The sequence below is a fragment of the Siniperca chuatsi genome, linkage group LG5, assembly GCF_020085105.1.
Source record: "Siniperca chuatsi isolate FFG_IHB_CAS linkage group LG5, ASM2008510v1, whole genome shotgun sequence".
Classification (NCBI taxonomy): domain Eukaryota; kingdom Metazoa; phylum Chordata; class Actinopteri; order Centrarchiformes; family Sinipercidae; genus Siniperca; species Siniperca chuatsi.
In genome coordinates, this window is record NC_058046.1 from 8,769,473 (window position 1) to 8,791,351 (window position 21,879).

General features: G+C 40.1%; 3 protein-coding genes across 6 annotated transcripts; 2 read left to right on the plus strand and 1 right to left on the minus strand.

Annotated features, from left to right (window-relative positions):
• Window positions 1-186: 186 nt before the first annotated feature.
• lrp13 (low-density lipoprotein receptor related-protein 13) lies at window positions 187-12,648 on the plus strand. 2 transcript variants are annotated; one of them, XM_044198185.1, is made up of 21 exons: window positions 187-346; window positions 533-688; window positions 1,893-2,108; window positions 2,227-2,424; window positions 2,952-3,167; window positions 3,266-3,495; window positions 3,927-4,056; window positions 4,650-4,840; window positions 5,169-5,355; window positions 6,087-6,299; window positions 6,429-6,612; window positions 6,706-6,907; window positions 7,218-7,382; window positions 7,691-7,891; window positions 9,427-9,976; window positions 10,114-10,233; window positions 10,539-10,646; window positions 10,799-11,032; window positions 11,175-11,556; window positions 12,379-12,487; window positions 12,579-12,648. In XM_044198185.1, exons 1-21 carry the CDS (start codon window positions 289-291, stop codon window positions 12,600-12,602), a joined length of 4,074 nt encoding a protein of 1,357 aa, XP_044054120.1. In that variant the 5' UTR covers window positions 187-288; the 3' UTR covers window positions 12,603-12,648. The 2 variants fall into 2 exon arrangements, with proteins under 2 accessions (XP_044054120.1, XP_044054121.1); XM_044198186.1 differs by having other exon boundaries at window positions 222-346; window positions 545-688.
• Window positions 12,649-14,823: 2,175 nt separating this feature from the next.
• On the plus strand, window positions 14,824-16,992 carry LOC122877073 (coagulation factor V-like). Of its 2 annotated transcripts, XM_044198193.1 has the most exons (3): window positions 14,824-14,962; window positions 15,870-15,952; window positions 16,040-16,992. In XM_044198193.1, exons 1-3 carry the CDS (start codon window positions 14,860-14,862, stop codon window positions 16,694-16,696), a joined length of 843 nt encoding a protein of 280 aa, XP_044054128.1. In that variant the 5' UTR covers window positions 14,824-14,859; the 3' UTR covers window positions 16,697-16,992. The 2 variants fall into 2 exon arrangements, with proteins under 2 accessions (XP_044054128.1, XP_044054129.1); XM_044198194.1 differs by lacking the exon at window positions 14,824-14,962 and having other exon boundaries at window positions 15,842-15,952.
• rchy1 (ring finger and CHY zinc finger domain containing 1) lies at window positions 15,834-21,607 on the minus strand. 2 transcript variants are annotated; one of them, XM_044198196.1, is made up of 10 exons: window positions 21,458-21,533; window positions 20,991-21,034; window positions 20,779-20,898; window positions 20,483-20,598; window positions 19,970-20,048; window positions 19,813-19,857; window positions 19,645-19,703; window positions 19,192-19,221; window positions 18,704-18,824; window positions 15,834-18,490 (listed from the first exon to the last, which is right to left on the minus strand). In XM_044198196.1, the coding sequence occupies exons 3-10, from the start codon at window positions 20,833-20,835 to the stop codon at window positions 18,290-18,292; spliced, it is 708 nt and encodes a 235-aa protein (XP_044054131.1). In that variant the 5' UTR covers window positions 20,836-20,898; window positions 20,991-21,034; window positions 21,458-21,533; the 3' UTR covers window positions 15,834-18,289. The 2 variants fall into 2 exon arrangements, with proteins under 2 accessions (XP_044054131.1, XP_044054130.1); XM_044198195.1 differs by lacking the exon at window positions 20,991-21,034 and having other exon boundaries at window positions 21,458-21,607.
• Window positions 21,608-21,879: the final 272 nt, after the last annotated feature.

The window sequence follows — 21,879 nt, forward strand, 5'->3', positions numbered from 1 at the left end:
ACAAAAAAACAACAAAAAAAGAAAAATAAAGAATGTCAAAATCAGGTATAGCTATTTCTTATTTGAGGAGGCCCAGAATGACTTAATGTTCATAATGTATTTCCTCCCATTTATATATGACATAATAACAATTACAACTGCTCAGGATAATATATATGGCAAGAAGCAATAGCTCCTCCCCTCACTCAGGTGTTCAATTAGGTTGTATTGGCATCACCTGGCATCATTATAAAATGCTACACTTTCTGTACTTTGCAGAAGTTGGGCTGTTTTATTTTATCTGTGGTGATGGGTGGACGTTTGTTTCTTTGTGCAGTTCTGTTGCAGTTGTCAGGGCACTTGCAAGGTGAGCCAGGTGTACCAAAACTGCTTTTACAACATCTTCAAAAATATCCTGATTAGACTTTATGCATTATAATTTATTCAAAGTGATGTTTCTCAGTTCAGACACAGAATGAGGTATTCATTATCAGCTATAATCCTTACTTTAGTAGTGATATTATGTCCTTTTCTGCTTACTTGATCCAAACAGTTGTTTCAGCAGGAAGTGGTCCTTTGAAGTGTGGCCTGGGCTCTAAACTGTGCGACGATGGCTCAGACTGTGTCTTCTACAGCCATGTGTGTGATGGAGAGCCTGACTGCAGGGATGGTTCAGATGAAGTGGACTGTGCATCAGGATGCAATGAAGGTACTGGAGTATATCCACAGATAATGTATGGTGAAGTCAAATATTACTTTCTGAGGTTTGTTTTGATGTACTCAGTCAGATGGATAGTGTTTGCCAAACAGGACAGTTCTGTGAATGATTAAATGTTATGACCATCATTAAAAATAGTCGCATTAATTCATTATACCAGATAAAATAACATATCTTGAATGATATTGATTCAAACAAAATTAACAATCTGCAAATTACTGTGATTGAATCTGATCGGTATTATGATTTTTCATCTTGTTTAAGAATCTAGAGGATGATGCTTTATGGGTTTAAAAACAAAAAACGCCTCCATAGTCGAGCGCTACGGAAACTCTTACAGTACACAATGGATAAAGTCAACAGGCACTGTCATCAGCTGGAATGAATTACATGTGTTCATATGGTTTATATTGTAGAGGGACACAAAATAAAGTCATTTAAAAAAAATAAAATAAAAAATCTGGTTCACGTTCCTGCCAGTAGAATCAAATGCAATGCAACACAACATCCTTAAATTCCTTTAAAAAAATAAAAAACCCTGTTACTGTCAAGGAAACTAGAGTTGTAAAGTACCTAGCTAAAAGTTGAATCCTGTCAGATTCAATGGGGCAAAATACACTCAGTTTTCAGTTTATAACATACAACAAGCTAAAACTAATGTAGTCAGTTTTATTTATTTTTTTTGTGTTGAAACCGTTTTTAGAAGTGTCGCTTTGCGAAAGTGTGTGGTAGAAATTTAATGGCCATAACAGAATGCTTTATTTGGAGGATGCAGCTTGTGGTGGTGTTGAATTGTATTGTTATACTGACAAGTGTCTATTATTTTGCCCACCCTGTTTTTATCAGGCTAAAACGCCCCTCAGTGTAATGCAATACAGTTCAACATCACAACAAACTATAGCCTCCAAAATGATCATACAGTTGAATCAACACTTGAACCAGTTTCAACACAAACTGAACATTATAACCTTCATGAAGGTAGGATTTATTGCAGGACTATTATATTAGACTGCATTGGTTTAAGGTAGAGGTACCTAATAAACTGGTAACTGAATGTCTATCATTATATTAAGTCAGTTTGGCATCCAATCAAACTTATCAGTGATTTTTACATACAAGCAAAAATGGCTGTAATAAACTTTGTTTAGGTCATAACCATAACTTGTCTTAATGTCAATTGCCTGCATACAAACAGATCAGTTCCAGTGTGCCCATGGGAAGAAGTGTATAGGCAAGGACCAGGTGTGTGATGGTACACCTCAGTGTCAGGACCGTTCTGATGAACTGCAGTGTTCGGAGCAAACTGAGGGCTGTGTTCACCAGTGTGACAGCAAGAGTCGCTGCTTGCCTGCAAACTTCCTGTGTGATGGCGAGAAGGACTGTTTAGACGGCACAGACGAGGCCAACTGTGGTAGGTTGAAATGATTTGAGAACACAGAGCTCTTGGAGGTAATCACATCCATATTTCATACTTGCATAATATGCAGTCTTGAATAATTTTACACATTTACATTTCGCATCTGCATCAGAGGACCAAGAGGAAGACGGACATGAAAAGGAGGCTGGGACTACGCCCTCTGTTGGCTCATCGACCACCATCAAGTGTCCTTTGGGCTCTAAACCCTGCAAGGACATGGCAGAGTGTGTCCTCTATAACCACATCTGTGATGGAGAAGCAGACTGCAGAGATGGCTCGGATGAGGAAGACTGCTTACCATGTGAAGCAGGTAATCTGATGGCTGGTTTGTGTGGGTGTGATCACCTGTACATGGGTTAAGAATGACATTACTGCCCTCTAGTGGGTAGCATTCATTCTAATTGTTGTGTTAGCACATCATAATCATACCTTCAAAGTACATTAAATGCACAGGATGTTGCTTCAGTGATGTTAGTGACATTGAGTGAACGCCATTAGTAAATGTAACTGTATTGACCTGAATGTAGTCAAAACACATGGATGGATTATATTGTCAAGACAAATTCCTTACAACTCAGTTGTATGGCAATAAAGTGTTGAATCTTAAAGTGTGTAATTGCACAAGTCATTCATGGGTAGTGAACATAAACAAATGGCCTTATGTAGAACAAGGGGAGCTCTATACTATAGAGGAAGAGTCCAGATATTTGGGGTATGTTTACAGTATTTATGGAGAAGAGTTAAATCCACTAAAGCTGGGAACACACTACACAATTTGAAGCCCAATTATTAGCCCAGTCCTGTCAACCTCCTGACCATGCCATGTGTTCTCTTCAGACCAGTTCCAGTGCGCCCATGGAAAGAAGTGCATAGAGCGGAGCCAGGTGTGTGATGGCGTGCATCAGTGTCAGGACCGCTCAGATGAACAGGGATGTGCAAAGCACATGGACGGCTGCTCTCACCAATGTGATGACAATAGCCGCTGCATTCCTAACAGCTTCCTCTGTGACGGGGAGAGGGACTGTTGGGATGGCAGTGACGAGGCGAACTGTGGTACATAGTCATTGAACTAGGATATTAAGTACTCACTGTATTAATCAGCTCTGCTTGTATAGGACACCTTTGTGATCCTTGTCCCCCCCCTTCTGTAGCTGATGAGGGCTGCAGTGCCACTGAGTTTAAGTGTACCAGTGGCCAGTGTGTGTCGGCCACAATGCGTTGCGATGGTCACCCAGACTGCTGGGACCGCTCAGATGAGGAGAGCTGCACCAACGCACCTGTTTGCACCACCAAACACCGCTGCCCCCAGAGCAAGGAATGTCTGGTGCAGGTCTGGATCTGTGATGGAGATCAGGACTGCAAAGATGGCACAGATGAGAAGGTGACTGTCTTTTTTTTTTTTTTTTTTTTTTTTTTTTTTTTTTAAACATTTCATCTTTTATATTAAGCACTAAGCATTCAGGAGCAAGATAAATACAATCCTAACATGTGAATCAAATTTGAGTGGACTTTATTTTTTTATTTTATTTTTTGTGTGTGTATATGTTCATCTTTCAGAATAGTTTCATACTCATTTGCCAAAGGTCAGAACGGCACTTGTGGAGCTTGCAGGGTTTCTGTGTGTTAAGTACTTCATTTAGGCAAAAGCTTGATGGCGCAGTGGTTTAAAACCTGGTACTCTGATGGTCTAAACATTCACCTGGCCCTCCCTGTTTTGTCAACTTTCAAATCAAAAGTTCAGTGTGTCGTACCAGTTTAGATGACTGTTAAAAAAAAAAAAAAAGAAAATGATCCATTGGCTTCTCCTTTTAGGATTGTCCTGTGGTTCCACTAAACTGTGGTGAGTTCCAGTGGCCATGTAAATCAAAGTCCAAGTGTATTCCCACATCCTGGAGGTGTGACGGCATGAAGGACTGTGACGATAGCAGTGACGAGACTGAATGTGAGTAGTTATGCAACATGAAAGAAGTGGGAAAAGAAACTAAACAATGCTTGAGTCGAAGTGAAATCAGGGTGTCATCATAGCCTAGTAACTGCACCATCTCCAGTGTTACAGGTGCTCTATATTCATAGAAACTGAGCAATTCCAGTTTTACTACCTGCTACATTTGCGTGCACTGAAATTCAACCTCAGTTTCACTGTAAACTTTACATGCAATAACCAAATGGCTATTGGCAAAAATAAGGAACATGGAAGATGCACGCACACACCTCTTCTTACTACTATTCTTTTTGTATTTAAGATCACTGAGAACAGAATACATTCTAAATTTCAGAATACAAAACGTCACCACTTGCAGTTCAATCAAGATACTTGAGATTTTATCAAACCTATGTATTCAGCTGATATGTGAAAACAAAGGCAAACCTTTTTATTTTTTTATTGTTAGTAAAACACTTTTCAGGGTAAGACCAAAATAAAACATGTAAAACCTTTAAACATGTTAACTTTCAGTTTTCCTTTATTTCAAAATGCAGCTGAATATTTGTAAAATTCTGTATTAAACATGAAAATTGTGTGTGTACACACACTAGGTGGGGTGGAGACATGTCTCCCTAACCAGTTCCAGTGTGGCAGCCAGGAGTGCCTGGATCCAGTCCTGGTGTGTAACGACATTACCGACTGCGCAGACGGGTCAGACGAGGGAGGCAGCTGCCGGATAAACTGTGCAGATGCAGATAACAGCCGCTGCTCTCAGAGCTGCTACAGCACGCCACAGGGAATGGTGAGGACCCTGTATCTCCAACTTCATGTGTGATTGAAGTTAACCAATTAAGTCAAGGTCTGTCTGGCAAGTCAGTGGCTTAAAATAGGGGAAAAAATAAAGAGAAATGCAGTAGAAACTGAACTGTGAATGTAGTAGTACAATGAAGTTTCTGAAAGACCATTCTGGATTAACAAGTGTTAATTTTTTTTTTTTTTAAATCAAGCAATATGTATGTTGCATATTATGACTGTATGATGGCCTCTGATAAGTGTATAATGTAAATGTTGCAGCGCCTGACTAATTCTATGATAAGAATAAATTCTTATTCTCGGTTCTGGCTGTGTAGCGTTGTCGCTGTGCAGCAGGGTTCAGGCTCATGGAGGATGGCCTAACCTGTGCTGATATTGATGAGTGTGAAGGCCAGAACCCAGGGGTGTGCAGTCAGCTGTGTATAAACACTCCAGGCTCATACCAATGTGACTGCCACCCAGGCTACATAATGGAGGCAGGTGGACACCACTGCAAGATCACTGGTAAAGTACTTTATTTATTTTTTGGTAGACAAGATACTTTTTTTTAATAGGTCATAGAATAGTGTTTTGGAGGGGAAGCATTATAGAAACAAAATGATACAAAGTCAACTTCCTTGCTGAGAGTTGGATGAGAAGATAGATGCCACTCAGGTTTGTTTAAATATGAAGCTACAGTCAGGAGACGCTTAGCATAAAGACTGGAAGCAGGGGGAAACGGCTAGCCTACCTCAGGCCGAAGATGACATGATCAACCTAGGAGCGTCTCAAACTGAAATTGTTGCGACTTGATGTATGTGCTGGAATATATCTTGGCCAGGCACAGTGTGTACCTTGGACAGAGCCAGGCTTGCAGTTTTTCCCCCCACATTCCCAGTCTTTATGCTAAGCCAAGCTAACAGCGTCTTGCTGTAACTTCGTATTTAGCAACAGATATTAGAGTGGTATCGATCGTCTCAACTCTTTTGCCAAGAAAGCAAATGAGCGTACAATATGTCGAACATTGAATGAGGAACACCACTTTTGAAGATTGAATGAACTTTTTGTCATGTATCTGCATGCTGCCTAAAAAGTCACTACAAAAACATGAAATTTTAAGTTTTGTACATTTTTAGCAAAGTAGTTCAATAAATAAATCTACTGTTAGACCATCCTTATTTTAACAAACTATCATAAGAGGGGGCCAAAAATAACTTGTATCACTAGAATGATTCTCCTCCCTTTTCATCCCTCAGGTGAACCCTTCCTGTTGTCATCAGTCCAAACAGACCTCCTCTTGTTCGGCCTGCGCAGTGGCAGCCTAGATATGTTGTCTTCATCTGCCAAGAAGGCCATCCTCTCCCTGGACTATGACTGGAGGGAGCAGAGGGTCTTCTGGGTCAGTCTGGACACTGATAGCATCAGGTGGTCCTCGCTGGACCAGAAAACCACAGGAACTCTGATTAAAGGTTGGTGCAACACAAATGTGGTTGGAGCATTGTAGTTGACTGCCATCTAAATGTATTAATACTGACGTAAAGAGGTAGGTGCTCTGCATAAGGATACCTCAAGACATGTGATGCCATTTGTTTCCACAGGTGTCCGGGCTGATTCTGTAGCTGTGGACTGGCTCGGGAGGAACCTGTACTGGATTGATGGTGTCAACAGTCAGATTGTTGCCATCAGACTGGCCACCCCCACTGTGAAGTCAATGGACCACAGTGTCATCCTGGATGAAGACCTGGATCAGCCTCGCTCTCTGGCACTGCTGCCACAAAAAGGGTCAGCATGACTTTGGAGAGTGAAATAAACTATCATACAATGCTCATTTAAAAACTTAAGACTCGAAATACTGGTCTTGAATTTTTCTACCAGGCTGATGTTCTGGACAGAGATTGGTAATGTAGTGAAGATCGAGCGTGCTGGGATGGATGGGTCGGAGAGGATGGCAGTGGTGAACTCCAGTCTGGGCTGGCCAGGCGGTGTGGCTGTGGACACCATCTCTGACAGAGTCTACTGGACAGATGAAAGGCTGAGGGCGATTGGCTCTGCAACACTGGATGGAGATGACATTCGGGTGAACTATTTTTGGGAAGGGGATGTTGTCCTTGCTTAAGCTTTTGAATGAATGTTTCCCTTCAGTTTTTAGATGAAAGCTTGTTGCAGACTCTTGAAACTCAATTTTAACGCTACAACTCAAGGCTAAATCTACCAGCAGAGGGTCATTTATAATGAAGTACCCCACAAGTGGCACCTCCATGGGCCAGAGCATGGATGGATGAAATTTCATGTAAAAATGGCAAGACACTTAAAGCTAAACAAACCCAAAGTAACACCAAGTCACATGGCTGAATAATAAATGTCCTATGTCGAAATGTCTTTTTCAGATTCTACAGATGAAAGAGACCACCAACCCATTCTCCCTGGCTGTGTTCAATGACATGCTCTATTGGTCTGATGCCAAGAAGCGAGTTGTGCAAGCTGTTAATAAAATTTCTGGCAAAAACCGCCAAGTTCTCCTGAAAAGACCCAGACAACCTTTTGGTGTGAAGGTGAAGTGAATTAAGGGTGTTTAGGCACGGGTGGAAATGGATGGTTTTGTGTAATGGAGCCACGGTAACTAAATGTGGATCACTTAATGTGTGTGTGAAGTGCTCACAGCAGGTTGCTAAATTGCCCACGCACAGTTATGACATTGTATGTTTGAAGCTTTCCACGTATAGAAGATATGAACTTTTTTTTTTGGTACAGTTTTGTCATTGCTTGATGGGGGGGAGTGCAGAACTTTATTATTTATTTTTTGGAATTGTAAGGTGCAAAAAGCATTAAAACACTTTTCTGTTCCCTGCTTGGTTTGCAGATCATCCACCCATTGCTCCAGATGGGCATTGAGAGCCCCTGTGACAAGATGGACTGTTCAAACATGTGTGTGTTGGCCCCGGGACCCAAGGCTGTGTGCAAGTGTCCCTCTGGTCTCTTACTGGCTGAGGATGGCCTGACCTGCTCCAGCCTGTTCAATTCAGCGTTCATACTGATGCTGTCTCCCTCCACTGTCACCCAGGTTTTGCTATAATACATCGTTACACTAGGTCTAATTTTAGACGGTGTAGTCCCTCATTCGTCCAGGAGTGTTCTATCGTAGAAAAGGTTTCAGTCGTAGTCATCTGGACACTGTTTTCAGAATCAAGGCGTTTGGCTCCCATCCGGAAGTCATTGTGCACAATTGAGAATGTGCACAATTGAGAATGACAATTGAGAATGACTTCCGGATGGGAGCCGAAACGTCTTGATTCTGAAAACAGTGTCCAGATGACTACGACTGAAACCTTTTCTACGATAGGTCTAATTTTGTTTTTATCAGAATATACTTAAAAGGAATAGGACATTTTGGGAAATGCGTCTCTTTAATTTTTTTTTATTTTTTTTTGCTGAGTTATAGGAGAAGCTTGATACCACTATCTGGAGGGTAAATATGCTGCTACAGCCATCAGCTACTATAGCATAAAGACTGGAAACGGGGGGGGCAATGATTAGCTTGCTCTGTTCAAAGCATTTAATCACTATAGAGGTGAGACAGATTTAGTTTCCTTTGAAGAGTTGGTCAGATTACATCTACTCCTCGCTACCAAGCATTGACGCACAACAGTTTGCCTACCGGTCCAACCAATCAATTGAAGATGTCCTAGCACACAACCCCTATCTCACCTGGATGAGTATGGGAGCTGTGCATTTAACACCATAGTTCTCTCCAGGCTTGTCACAAAGCTCAAGGACCTGGGATTAAACGCCTCACTATGCATGTGGTTCTTGACTTCCTGACAGGCAGACCCCAGTTGGTGAGGGTGGATGGCCACACCTCTTCCACCCTCATCCTTAACACTGGAGCACCCTGGGGCTGCATTTTGAGCCTCTCTGCTGGATGCCTTGTACAAACATGACTGTGTAGCCACTATTGACTCCAACACAAAGTTTTGGCCTGATCACAGATAACCATGAAAAGGCCTACTTGAAGTAGACCTTCCTACTCTTGAACATAAGCAAGCCTAAGGAGCTGATAGACTTTAGGAAGAAGCACAGAAGGAACTATGGCTCAGGATGAGCTTCTACTCTCAGGCAGTGACCTCATTTAGGATTGTAGTGGCCTAAGACTGCCCCCCCAATCATACACATTTTTATTACTATTCTTATATTTACTTTTTTAAATTTTAAATACACAAATTGCAGGAAAGGGCTAGATTACATTGATTGTACTTTTTTTTTTATGTATTTTTTTTTTTTAATTGATGTGACAAAGTTAGTTGATTTGAAATAAGCAGCTGCTGGCTCCTGCTACATTCGGCGTATTTCCCAAAACATTAAACTATTCCTTAATCCCAAGATGCAGCAACATGGGGGGCCTCACAATGTAATTTGTTACTAAATGTTTGGTTATAAACACAACCCACCATCTGTTGCATAACATGATCATAAAACAGCTTTACTTTCTGGTGGCCATAACTTATTTAAAATACACACTGTACTTAATTTTTTTTTTTTTTTTTTTTTTATTTTTTTATAAAAGATAAAATTGTATTTAATCCCCAGTGATCTCTGTAGATCTACTTGCAGTCCCGACACACAGCAGCAGCACTGAAGGGCTGGCCTGAACATGTGGCCCTGCAGGTGCCCAGCGTCAATGAGGCAGCAATCATGGACTACAGCATACGTGACCACACCCTGTTCTTGGCAGACGACGGCACAACTTCACTCAGCTCCTTCAAGCTGAAGGACTCAAACTTATTCTCTCAGGGCCAGCGTCTAAAACTCCTGGGCGACACCATCACTGCCATGGCCCTGGACTGGGCAACACTTAACATCTACTGGAGCAGCAACAAACAGCCCCGCTTGCAGGTCACCTCCTTCAAGGCTGCGCACACTGCTGTTCTCATAAAGGAAGGTATTGGTAGAGTGGAGTCCATCGCCCTCCACCCTCCCAGTGGAAGAGTTTGTTTCACCAACCTGGGCCTGCAGGGTTCAGGTACCGTGGCTACTATAGAATGTGCCAACATGGACGGTGCTGAGCAGAGTGTGGTGTGGAAGGATGCTGTCCAGCCCACATCTCTGGAATTTTCCAGTAATGGAGATACAATTTACTGGGCTGACACAGGTAAGGATTTTTTACAAATTTTTCAGTATGGTTATGGGAAGTTTTTAAGAGTCTTCATGCATTGAAAGTCAAAAATGCAGTTGAATAAATATGTAATTTTGTTTAGAAAAGCTGTAACCACTTGGATTCTTTCCCAGGTTTAGGGACCATTGGCTCTGTCCAGCTTGATGGCTCTGGATACAGAGAGTTGAAGACTGGTGATGGCCTGGCTGCAGTGGCTCCAACTGATGATACACTGCTCTGGATGACTGTCAGTGGTAATGGCTCATATATAGTAAACTAAATGAAAGGACACCTAATGCCATGTGTGTGTGTGTACAAACTACCAGGAAGTGGCACTGTTTGTTTCTGTACTGCATGTTTTTTTTTTCTATAAATCAGTAGCATAAGACAATGCTTGCATGACAAATGGTCTAAAAAAATCTGTCTGAAATACAACCACAGCTTGACAGAATGTTGTTACTAAAAGGTCGAGCTATGAGTTTCCAGTTGTAAATCTCTAAACTGTTTCCTTTAGATTTCTAATGTAGCTACATTACTTTGTGTTGGCCCTTTCCTTCAGACAAGACCAGGCTCTGGTACAGAGATGAGCAGCAGCAAAACAAGTTGTGGTTTGAGGTCGGCACAGAAGTGGTCAGCTTAAAGGCGTTCAGCAAGTCCAGTCAGACTGGTATGTAAAAGAACCACACACCATAGCAGTTCAGAGAATTTTCAAAATGTGAGGATACTGAAGTGGTAAATGTCATCTAGAACCAAACCTCACCCTATACAACAAACTCAAGTTGACTGACTTTTTTTTTTTTTTTCTTCCCCCCCCCACAGGTTCAAATCAGTGCACAGAAAACAACGGCAACTGCCAGCACTTATGCCTCGCCACCCCAGGAGGTCGAACATGCAAGTGTACCCATGATCACATCCTTGTGAATGCCACCCACTGCAGCCCAGAGCAGCACTGCCCAGGGGGTAGCAGGCCCTGTCTGGATCAACTCTCATGCCAGCCTGTTGAGAAGTTCTGTAACGGGCATGTTGACTGCTATGACCACTCAGATGAGAACTGTGAGTCTTTATGCCTCCTCTCTAAGAAAGCAATAAGAACTGGAAAATATATAAATTTACTAAATTTGATGTAATGACATTTTAATCTAAAACAACCTAAAAATGTCATGGGTTTTTGGCTGAGACTGTCCTCTCTTCTTAGGTATCAGTCTGAAGCGGTGGTCAGGAGCCAAGGTCCCTGCTCCCACACAGCCCCGCAGCTCCTCTTTTTCTCCTTCTCGCTCACCTCTCCTTCTCTCTGAAGACACTGGTCTGAACACCACCCTGAATGTAAGCAGTCAGCTCAGGAACCTGGACACCCAGCACTGCAGCCAGAGACGCTGCAGTGGCAACGGAGCCTGTGTGGACACCAATGGAGAGACTGCATGTGTGTGTTCCCTGGGCTACAGGGGTGATTCCTGTCAAGACCATTTCCTGAACACCATGCAGGGTCCCATCATCTACAGCGCCATGGGGCTCTGTGCAGGAGTGGTTTTCATTGTTGTGATGGCGGTGGTGGTTAAGAAGAGGAGTGCCAATACAAGGTTTGATAACTAATTAAGAAGAAACCTTTGTGTTGCAACATTAAAAATAGCTTTAATCTGTAGCTTGAAATGTCATTTCCTTGCAAGACAACTTATTTTCTTTTTTTATAAACAAGACTCCAGCCGTGCTAGTGGCTCTGTGAGGCTATACTTAGGCAGCAGTGGTGCTTAATACTAACATGATCACAGGGATGATGCTAGCATGTCTGGCAGGTATGTTTACATCTTAGTTAGCAAACTAACGCTTGCTAATTAACGCTAAACAAAGTACAGCTGAGGAATGACTTCAGCCTTGCAAGTATTAGGTCATAAACCAAAGGATTGGTCAAATTAAATTGCGACTTGATGGTGCTAAATTGATAGTTAAGGGACCATCAAAGTAATTTATCCTGATGGGACCATGAATGTTGGACTCAAATTTCATGGCAATCCATCAGTAGTTGTCGAGGCTTTTGCTAAAAAAAACCCAAAACATTTCAACCTTTATGGTGACACTAGAGGGGAAAGTCAGAGGATTACCAAAGTCAGAAAGCTTCATCCTCTGAAATCTCAACTATTGAGTTGATTGCCATGAAATTTTGTACAACTATTCATGGTTCCCAGTCTGGACCAAAGTGGTGGACCGACTGACCTTGCCATCCCAAGAGTTACACCTCTAGTGTGGCAAAACTGAGCCAAGGATGCATGGATGGCATAAAATGTCCCTTTTTCCTAAGCTACAGTGTCACGATGGACTGCCAACAACCAGTTTTAGAAAGCTTGCTGTGAATGTTCAGTGTATCATGTGTTAAATGTTAAATGTTTTGTATTTCCTTCCTGCAGGATAGTTAGCCCAGAAGCAGAGAAGGAAACGAGTATGACTGACCTGGACAACAAAGATAAGACCACCCCCAGTACACAAACTGCCCCAGCAGACATGGACAAACCAGAGGTGGGTCTCCCAAAGACTCCATAAACTAGCAGGTTCCCATTTTATCTTGGTCTGCTTGTGGGATGACAGTCTGACTTTTCCTTCTTTGCAGGAAGTGGTATCTTCTGTGGACTGAGTGACTTTTGGGCAAGCATGTTTTTAAATAAACATTTTGCATTTTCCATTGTTTCCTGTAAAGTTATTTCAGTGTTTACTGTTAGACCACCAATGTTGAATTTCTGACATGACTGTAGTTGCCTGAGTTATGGCACTGACTTGAACATTATTGAAAAATATAAAGGGTACGGTCTAGACCTGCTCTATAGGAAAAGTGCAATGAGAACTTCTGTTATGAATTGGTGCTAAAATTGAAATGTTCAAACTCATCAAAATAGCATTTTTCATAGATGGTGGGCAGTGCCAGGAGGTCAGTAGATAATATCAGAAGTCCAATGCCCACCAGGTGAACTCTCCCTTGTAAATCATCCTGAAGTTGCCAAGAGGTTCGGGGGGGGCTGTAGCTGTAGACTGTTTTTATCAAGTTTAGTCCTTTTTTAAAACAGTAATTATTGTAGGTGACTTCAATATTCATGTGGATGTTGAAAATAATAGCCTTTGTACTGTTTATCTCAATATTAAATTCGATTGGCTTTTGTCATTGTGCATAAACCCACTCACTGTTTTAACCACACCCTCGACCTTGTTCTGGTATATGGCATTGAAATTGAACATTTAATAGTCTTTCCACAGAATCCTTAATTATCGGACCATTTAATCACTTTTGAACTCCTATTACTGGACTACACACCATTAGGCAAAAACTCCTACTCTAGATGTCTGATAGTGCTGTAGCTAAATTTAAGGAAGCTATCTTAGACCCCATTCCAACTAGGCTGCTTAAAGTTTTACCCTTAGTTAGCACTTCTTTACTGGATATGATCAATCTGTCTTTAACAGGCTGTGTACCACAGGCCTTTTTAAAGTAGCTGTAATTAAACCAGTATTGATCCAGGGGTTTTAGCCATAGACTTATATCTAACCTTCCCTTTCTCTCTAAGATCCTTGAGAAAGCAGTCACCAATCTGTTGTATGACTTTCTAAATAACAGTTTATTTGAGGATTTTCAGTCAGGATTTAGAGTGCAGCACTGATGAAAATGCCAAATGACATTTCTAATTGCATCAGACAATGGGCTTGTCTAGTTAAATCTTAATACTGAATCCAACACCATTGACCATCGCATCATATTACAGAGACGGGAACATTTAAATGGTATTAAAGAAACCGCACTAAGCTGGTTTAAATCCTATCCATCAGATCGATCTCACTTTGTACATGTTAACAATGAATCCTCCGTGATATCCACAGTGATAAAGCGAGTGAGAGTACTCTTTCTTTTGTGTACATTTTGCTGGTAATACTAATGGTCTTTTACGTAGTTTAAATTCAGGACTTTTATTTGTAACTATTTCTACATTGTGATATTAGTACTTTTACTTTACACCCATGTAAAACCACAAAGGTGATGCTAATTATTTTGGCTGATTAGAGCACTGTGGGTGTTTACAGACTGCCTGATTGACATCTCCCTCACCCTCCTATTAACTCTATTGCACTTTTTAGGGTGGGACAAATGACACATTTATAATTCTTATTAGTAAATGGACATGAAGCAAAGCAGAGGTCTAATCAGCCACTATAATTAAACACCTGTGTTGGTGTGTACGGCCTTTAAGTATTGAGTAATAGGAGTCCACTGCTTTGATGCTCACATTCCTGACATACTGACTCAATTTGAAGAAATGTTTTAATTGACTGTTGCTGTCATTGTAAATTATGAGAATAAATGTAGATATGGAGACATGTAACTGGTGTGAATTCAGGAGGATATGCTGTTTTAGTGGAAGGCAATATTTGTCTGTTTCTGTGGACAAATGGCATATTTAATAGGCTGCTAGAAGAAAAGCTACTGGATACTGTGGCAGACTGAGGATATTGAAGAATATTAAAACTTTTTTTCAAATTATGTGGCTTTTTTGCAGTCAGTGTAATGACTATGCATGATGAGATTACCAAGAAATTTTGATTACATGTATTTAAAGACTAAACCGGATTCTTCCCATTGTTTACACCCAAACCACAAAACACATGTTTACTTTGTCTATGAATAGGCACTTCTGGTGTACTTATTCTCTTATTACCCTCTAAGAATTTTTAGCACTCTTTAATTCCACTGTGTCTGGGGTGTTTAATGATTTAGTTTGAATTTTTGGTGTGTCAGGGCTGAAGTGAAGAATGCTAAGGACATGAACCAGATGATAAATTACTGGTTTATTGTACCCACACATATCAACATCTATAAATAAAGATGTCCGATGCAAGGCTAGGAAGAGATGAGCATTTATTGTACTGCTTTTGTCAGAGTTGCGACATTTCAGAATCAGTCTGCTGTATCCCTATGGTGTGCAGGGATGAGAGGATACTCAACATATCAAGGTAGGTCTTAAAGCAGGAATGCAGTATTATCCAAAATAATACAGCTTAAATATTCTACCATCTAATATTTCACTTTTGTTGACACATTTTTGTAGCTTATTTTCATGCCAAAGTTACAGTATATTGTAAGAGATGTACTCATTTCTTCAATAGGTGCTTTATTTTGGAATTAAATATTTCAATTGAATTGAGTGGTGGAATTCAGATCCCTACTAAAAAGTAGTGTTACAACAATGTCAAAATTTTCCATTACATGTAAAAGTCATGCATTCAAAATGTTACTGTAAAAATAAATATGTATTATCAGCTAAATGTACTTAAAGTATCAAAAGTAAAAGTATAGGCTATATTATAGGATACTTAAAAGTGATGCATTCATTGTTTTAGCTGTAGTTAAGCTGATTTTAACTACTTAAGTATCAGGCAGTTTAATATGGAAAACCCTCAATCTTATAAAGACATTTCTATCTATAATTGAGTCCTAAATCTATTTTGCACAGTAGTTAGAATATTTTAACCAGTTTTTAATGTAAATCAACTTGTTTAAAAGATGATCTAGCAATGAGTGTCTGTGTATTAGAAAAGAAAAAGATAAAAGCAGTTGAGTTGAAATATCCCTGCTACACTGGCAGATATGTTTTCACTTTTTATAGGAAGGAGTCAGTTCTAGACTAAAATGACTTCATAAGAGGGATTTTTTTTTTTTACTGAACAAAGCAATGTATTTTAGAAGTTAATCATATGTTTTTTATGAAGAATAATCTGCAAAATAACTAGTAACTGTAGCTGTTAGGTAAATGTAGTGGAGTTAAAAGTACAATATTTCCCTCTGAAATGTAGTGGAGTAGCTGCACAAAGTACATTCCACCAATTTACCAATATAGTGCTTATGGTTTATTTGTTTCAGCAAATACAGGAAAGACAGCAATGGCAGTTCTGAGGACTACACTTTGTGCTGTCTTCATGGTGACTGTAGCGTTGTCTAAACCAGTGAGTAGCTCGACTATTCTTCTATTACCACTATAATCTAAGAGGACTTGTGACAAATGTTAAGAACATTCCTCATTATAAAAACAGGTCTGTCTAGGTGAAGGTGACGATTTATCCAAGTCATCAGAGTCCAGCGAGTCAAATTCATCAGAGGAGACTACCACTCATGTTGGGCCTTCACAGGAACCCCTGCAGCCAGTGTTTACAGAGACAGACATGCCTAATGCTATGGAGGAGACTGACCCCCTGGACACTGCAGCCCTACTTCCCTCTGCAGACGCAGGGCCTTCTACAGCCACGCTCGATACTTCAGCCCTGCCAGACCCTGAGGACCCACAAAGCGCCACTGATGCGAACACTTTACAACTCATGCCAGATGATCCTTCACAAACTGCTCTGGGCATAGACATTTCTCAGGATATGCCTGATTCTGATCCTGCACAGGACTCAATTAACGCTGACACTGTGCACATTCCAGATACAGAGTCTTCACTACACCCAGGGCTTACAGAAACTGATATAATCATAGGTATTGATGGCACAAACCAACCAAAAGTCACCACCACATACCAAGGATTCCCCCAAGATTCCACTCCACCCATCACCAAGACAACACCTCCACCGTTCTCTACAGCCCCACCCCTGCCAATTGCCATCGAAACTGCCCTGACTGGTGTTCCTGTTTGTTTCACTTTCCAGTTGGCGACTCCTGAGCCGGATGCACCTAGAGGAGATAGCATTTGAGCCTAACAGAAACAGTTATCCATTTCAGGTTAGGTTTGGTCCATGTTATTGTTGTACATACAGTATATGTAGTTTGGCTTTCACTTTGATTTCACATTTCCTTCATCAGTGGTAATTTTGTTATAATGGTGCTGATGTACATGATTTCTATATAAATACAATGGAAATATTTGAACTCATGCAAGCTGTAAAACTGAAGCGCCGTTGATTTGTGGAATCGACACCTTAGCTGACACCTCAAATGTATTCATATGAGCAGCTGAAAATGTGATGTGATTAAATGTTCTTATCTCGAATTCAATGACTGGTTCAGAAGATAACACAATAATGTTTAGTAAAATTATGTTTGTTGGGAGTTTGTATTACTGTCAATGTAAAGGTAACCAAACTTTACACCTGCAAGTAACAAAGACACAAAAAGCAAATGGTACCAGAAATAAGGACCTTTTGTCACAGCAGCCATACCAGAAATTACTGTACTACATGTATATTAAGAGAAGGAAATACTCAATAGGTGCATGTGCTGCAGTTGTAATTATGTCACATTAGTTTATCATAACTAATAGGCATTTTTCTAATGCCACATTTCAGACCATACTGTCATCTTCTTGGTTGGCTTTAGAAAATGAGCAGGTTAAATGTCCCAACCAGTAATTTTTTGAACCATCTAATTACAGGTACATTTATATACATAGCTGAATTGTTTGACTTGTCAATGAAAAATAATTATTTTTAATATTTATCAGCTTATCATAACTCAGAGTACTGGCCTGTTATACTTAGGGTTTTGCAAACATAACTGATGCAAACAATTAGATAACATGACACGTTTAAAAACTTACACTAAATAAAAGACCTGTCAATCATTTTGAGAGTGACAGCAGGCCCCAAGCTCAGTAATTAAAATATGGACTAAGAAGTCAAATTTAGAAAAAATGCTGTTTTTAATCTTTGACTCACAGGGCATCTATGCAAAAAAAAAAAAAACAGCAAACTTGCAAGGTGATGGTCCACACATGGACACAAACATCTGCACCCCTTGGACCTTAAGGAATTTTCTTCTGCACAAATGCCCTGTGAATCTTTCTAAATATTTGTATGACTCCTCAATCCATTTTTTATTCCTTGTGTATGAGTTCCACTTTTCTACAAACCAATGGCCTGCTTTGCACATTGCCTTGTGCCATGCTGCCAGCACGACAGTTAACTGCAGACTTTGTTACTTTGTGACTTCTTCCTGAGGCTCACTTTAATTTTTATTCGCATCAGACACATTTTTAAAACAGGTGGAGTTTTAAGAAAAGTCACCCGGGCAGATACTATTTACAGTACTGTGAGTGGATATGTGTTAGTCCTGTGATAGACTGGCAACCTGTCCAGATTTGACCCTTCATCTCACCCAGTGCATGCTGGGATAGGTTCCAGCCATGAAGAGGATAAGCAGATACAGAAAATAGATGGATTTTTTTTGTAATCTGTACAATAAATGAATATAGGTTCAGTGTGCTGTTACACTCAATGTAAATTACTACAAGTAAGTGCACCAGCCAAATGTCTAAGTATAAATGTCAACCATTGTGGTTGGCTGTAAATTTAATGTGGCGTGGGTGACTGAGGTTGATCTTGCTGCTCTGGCTCTGCCTCATTCTCAGTGTCCTGCTCGGGCTGCTGTTGTGGAGGCTGCTGGATGAGTCCTCCGTCCTGCGCTGTGTTGTAGGAGCCACAGCTGCTGCACTTCATCCCCAGCACGTGGAAAGGCACCGTGCAGTGAGCTTGGCAGTCGTTACATATAATCTATAGTGTGGAATAACAAAAGTAATGGATTAGATGATTATTCATAACAGTCACCAAGGTCCATTTTTATTGTACAAATTGCATTGAATGAAATGCAAAAACTGGGCATATCATGCCTAAAAAAATGAGATTCAGATCAATCAGTAATTCAACCCCACTTTTAACTAAACTAAAATATTACATGTGCATTTTATTGTATTATTCAGGTCATACTTTGACAGTGGCACCCTGGTATTCAGTGGGCATCGGTGACTGGGCAATCTCTTTGTCTATCTGATCCCAGTGGTCCTCCATGTTCCAGGCAGAATGCATACACAGGGGGCAGCGATATGCTCTAAAAACAAATAAGGAAACATTTAGTGGAAGGCCTCACTCAGTGCCTCTCCATGCACTTAAGCAACCAGGTTATGTGGGAAATTGGAGAATCCGTTTCTGTAACTTCACATATTCATGCAGCAGGTCAGTAATCAGATTTATCACCTACCCCAGCCCTTATTTTGGAACCATGTCTTACTTATTTGATAAAAGACGCTGCAATGCCGCTTCCTGACTTTTTGTGTGTGTGTGTGTGTGTGTTGGAGCAGACTGACTGACAGAGCAGAGCTTTTCCTCACAGAGTCAATGTGTCTGAATTTAACAAAAAAAGACTTAAAATTTACTTAGCTATACAATTACCAGGAAAAAGTACTTAATAGACATACCCTGTTCTGACCATGTCATCAAAGCAGGTCCTGCAGAGAATGTGAACAAACATGTTAATTGTTAGCCTTATGTCATAATAGATCTTGAACTATGATTACTAAATGAAGATAAACTACTAGTTATCTAACGATAATGTAGGGCTTAAAAACATAACATTTTTATTTATTAGTCTATATTACCAACAATATTTTAATATCTTTTCAATTCTGTCCTTGTTATCTTTGTAATAAATCACATTTCTATTCTTATACAGATACTGTGATTATTTTTTAAAACATAGTATATAGATTAATCAATCTGTATAGAAATCTGTCAGGCCAATGTCCTATATTCATGTCTTTTTTTTCCTGCAGTGTAATTAAAGTTGGGATACATACAAACAGTAAAATATGCACAATTCAATCCCACAGCCCTGAGCTACTAGTTTCTAGAGAATAATACTAGAGTTATACTTGTGTAAAAGATGGCCGCATGGAAGAACATGAGCTCCAATTCTGGACGTGTGAATATCCTGTACATACAAAAGAAAATCATATCAAATTGTAGAGAAAGTAAAGGATTGCATAAAAATCCAACATCCCACTCCATACCGTCCCCTAATGTATTACATGTTTCATTACCTCCATACACACTGGACAGTTCTGCCTTGAAACATTTTCAACACACTGAAACATAAAAAAAGAATTGTAAATCACAGCAGTGAGGATACTCATTCGCTCATCAAACACAATACATATGATGTGTGTGGGTCAGAAACAGGTGCAGGGTAATTATCACCTTGTGGTTTCCCTGCAGATCCAGGGCTAAACACAGATTGCACTTCTCACAATGGAAATACTTCTCCCTGGGCCCAATTCTGTACGGGTCAAAACACAGTGTGGTCAAGTTACTTCAGTGCACTGTTCTGTGTGTTTAAAGGAAAAGTCATTGGCAGAATCACACAGGTATATTGCAACATTACTAATCACATTTTTTTTTGCAATGTCAACATGAAATATCAACATATAAAAAATCCACTAAATTAATGACTGTTGTGTTAGCTGATTTAGAAACACTGGAATCTAATATAAGTTCGATAGTCTTTGATAGTTAACTTGAATTACTGTAGCAAGAAAATGACCAATTTTGCGTGCAACTTTAAAAACGTGTACACCTTGAGCGGGTTGTACTTTTATACCCCAAATATACATATCAGTTAGTATCGTCTACTATGGCTATAATTATAAAAAAGCTTTGTAAAAAGCTTTGTAACAAGTATTTAATATATATATACACTCTACTATTGCTTACCTGCATATTCCACAGGGCTGACAGTGGTACTGCTTCTTATCCTTGTCAAACAAGTGGCAAATGTCACAGTAATACTCCCCGAACTGCACATCACACTGCTGGCAAGTCTGCTGTGCCTAAAAGAGTGATATCTTACATTTGTACCTTTCTTTTTCTTGATGTGAGCTAACCACTACGTACACAAATACGACATAAAGACCAAAGGGAAACAAGTGATATTTAAGATCACTGGGTGGTCCTGCTACAGCTGACAGTGGAGTTGAAACATATCAGCTGCAGTTGTTTTTCTCAGTTACCTGCTGCACTGTCTGACACTCAGAGCACTGCACCTCTCTGACTTTAAATCGATCCATCTGGTGGTTCTCCTCTGCATCATGGCACAGTCTACACACATACAGTTTACCACAGCAAGGTGCCTGCAGTACATAGACACATGTGATTACACGGGGCATGGTTAGGTGAATGATGGGTGTGTCAATCATACTCATAAGACAGGTTGTGCTTATACCGTAGGGTAGCCTCAACAATATGTTATTTCCGGCTGCTCCATAACTGGAAGTTTATAGAAAAGTAAAATGAAAGTTTCAATTATCATAAACGTAATAAATATCCGACACGTATGACTTACATAGTGAGTGCTAAGCTAACATAACAGAAAGCTAGGACAATCCAATACTCACTAAACTTAAATCCCTCGCCATTTTCCTAATCTTATGCAGCTAACGTATAGGAAAGATATAAGATACTAACTAATATGCCATAACGATACGGTTGCTGTGTTACCTGCTAGCGTTTGTCTAACAATTAGTCAGCTAATTAGTAGTTAGCTGTGAGTGGTTGCTACCAGAGCTATAAGTTATAGTAGCACTGCTCGTTATATATAGCAGGGTTACAGTAAAGTATATTCAACACCAATATACCTCCACCATACATGTAAGGCAATTATATACAATACATTTCAAAAAGTTAACTCACTTTCAATAAGCAGCTGCGCATATAATGCTCACAACCAGCAGGGGAAGCCATGTTTCCTCCAAAGATTTACTTCTTCTTCGACTGCAATGACGACGCCTCACTGTTTTCTTCTTCTCTTTTGTGACAGTGTAGAGGCAGCAACACTGCCCCCCTCCGTCTGAGAATCATAGGTGGTCCAGTAGCACATGCGTTCTGCCCATGAATGTATGGTTCTGCTACATTTGCTAAAACCGTTATCAAAACCAAAATTATATTACTTTTATTGGTTAGGTATTAAACAAAAAATAATTGCTGTGACAAGCAAGGTTATATGGCAGGATGGTTAGTGTACGTTCTTTCGTTTGAAACCAAAAACGGAACGTACACGGACCCTCGTCCTTTTCCACTGTTTTTATCCTTTCTTTTCTTTGATAAACAATTCT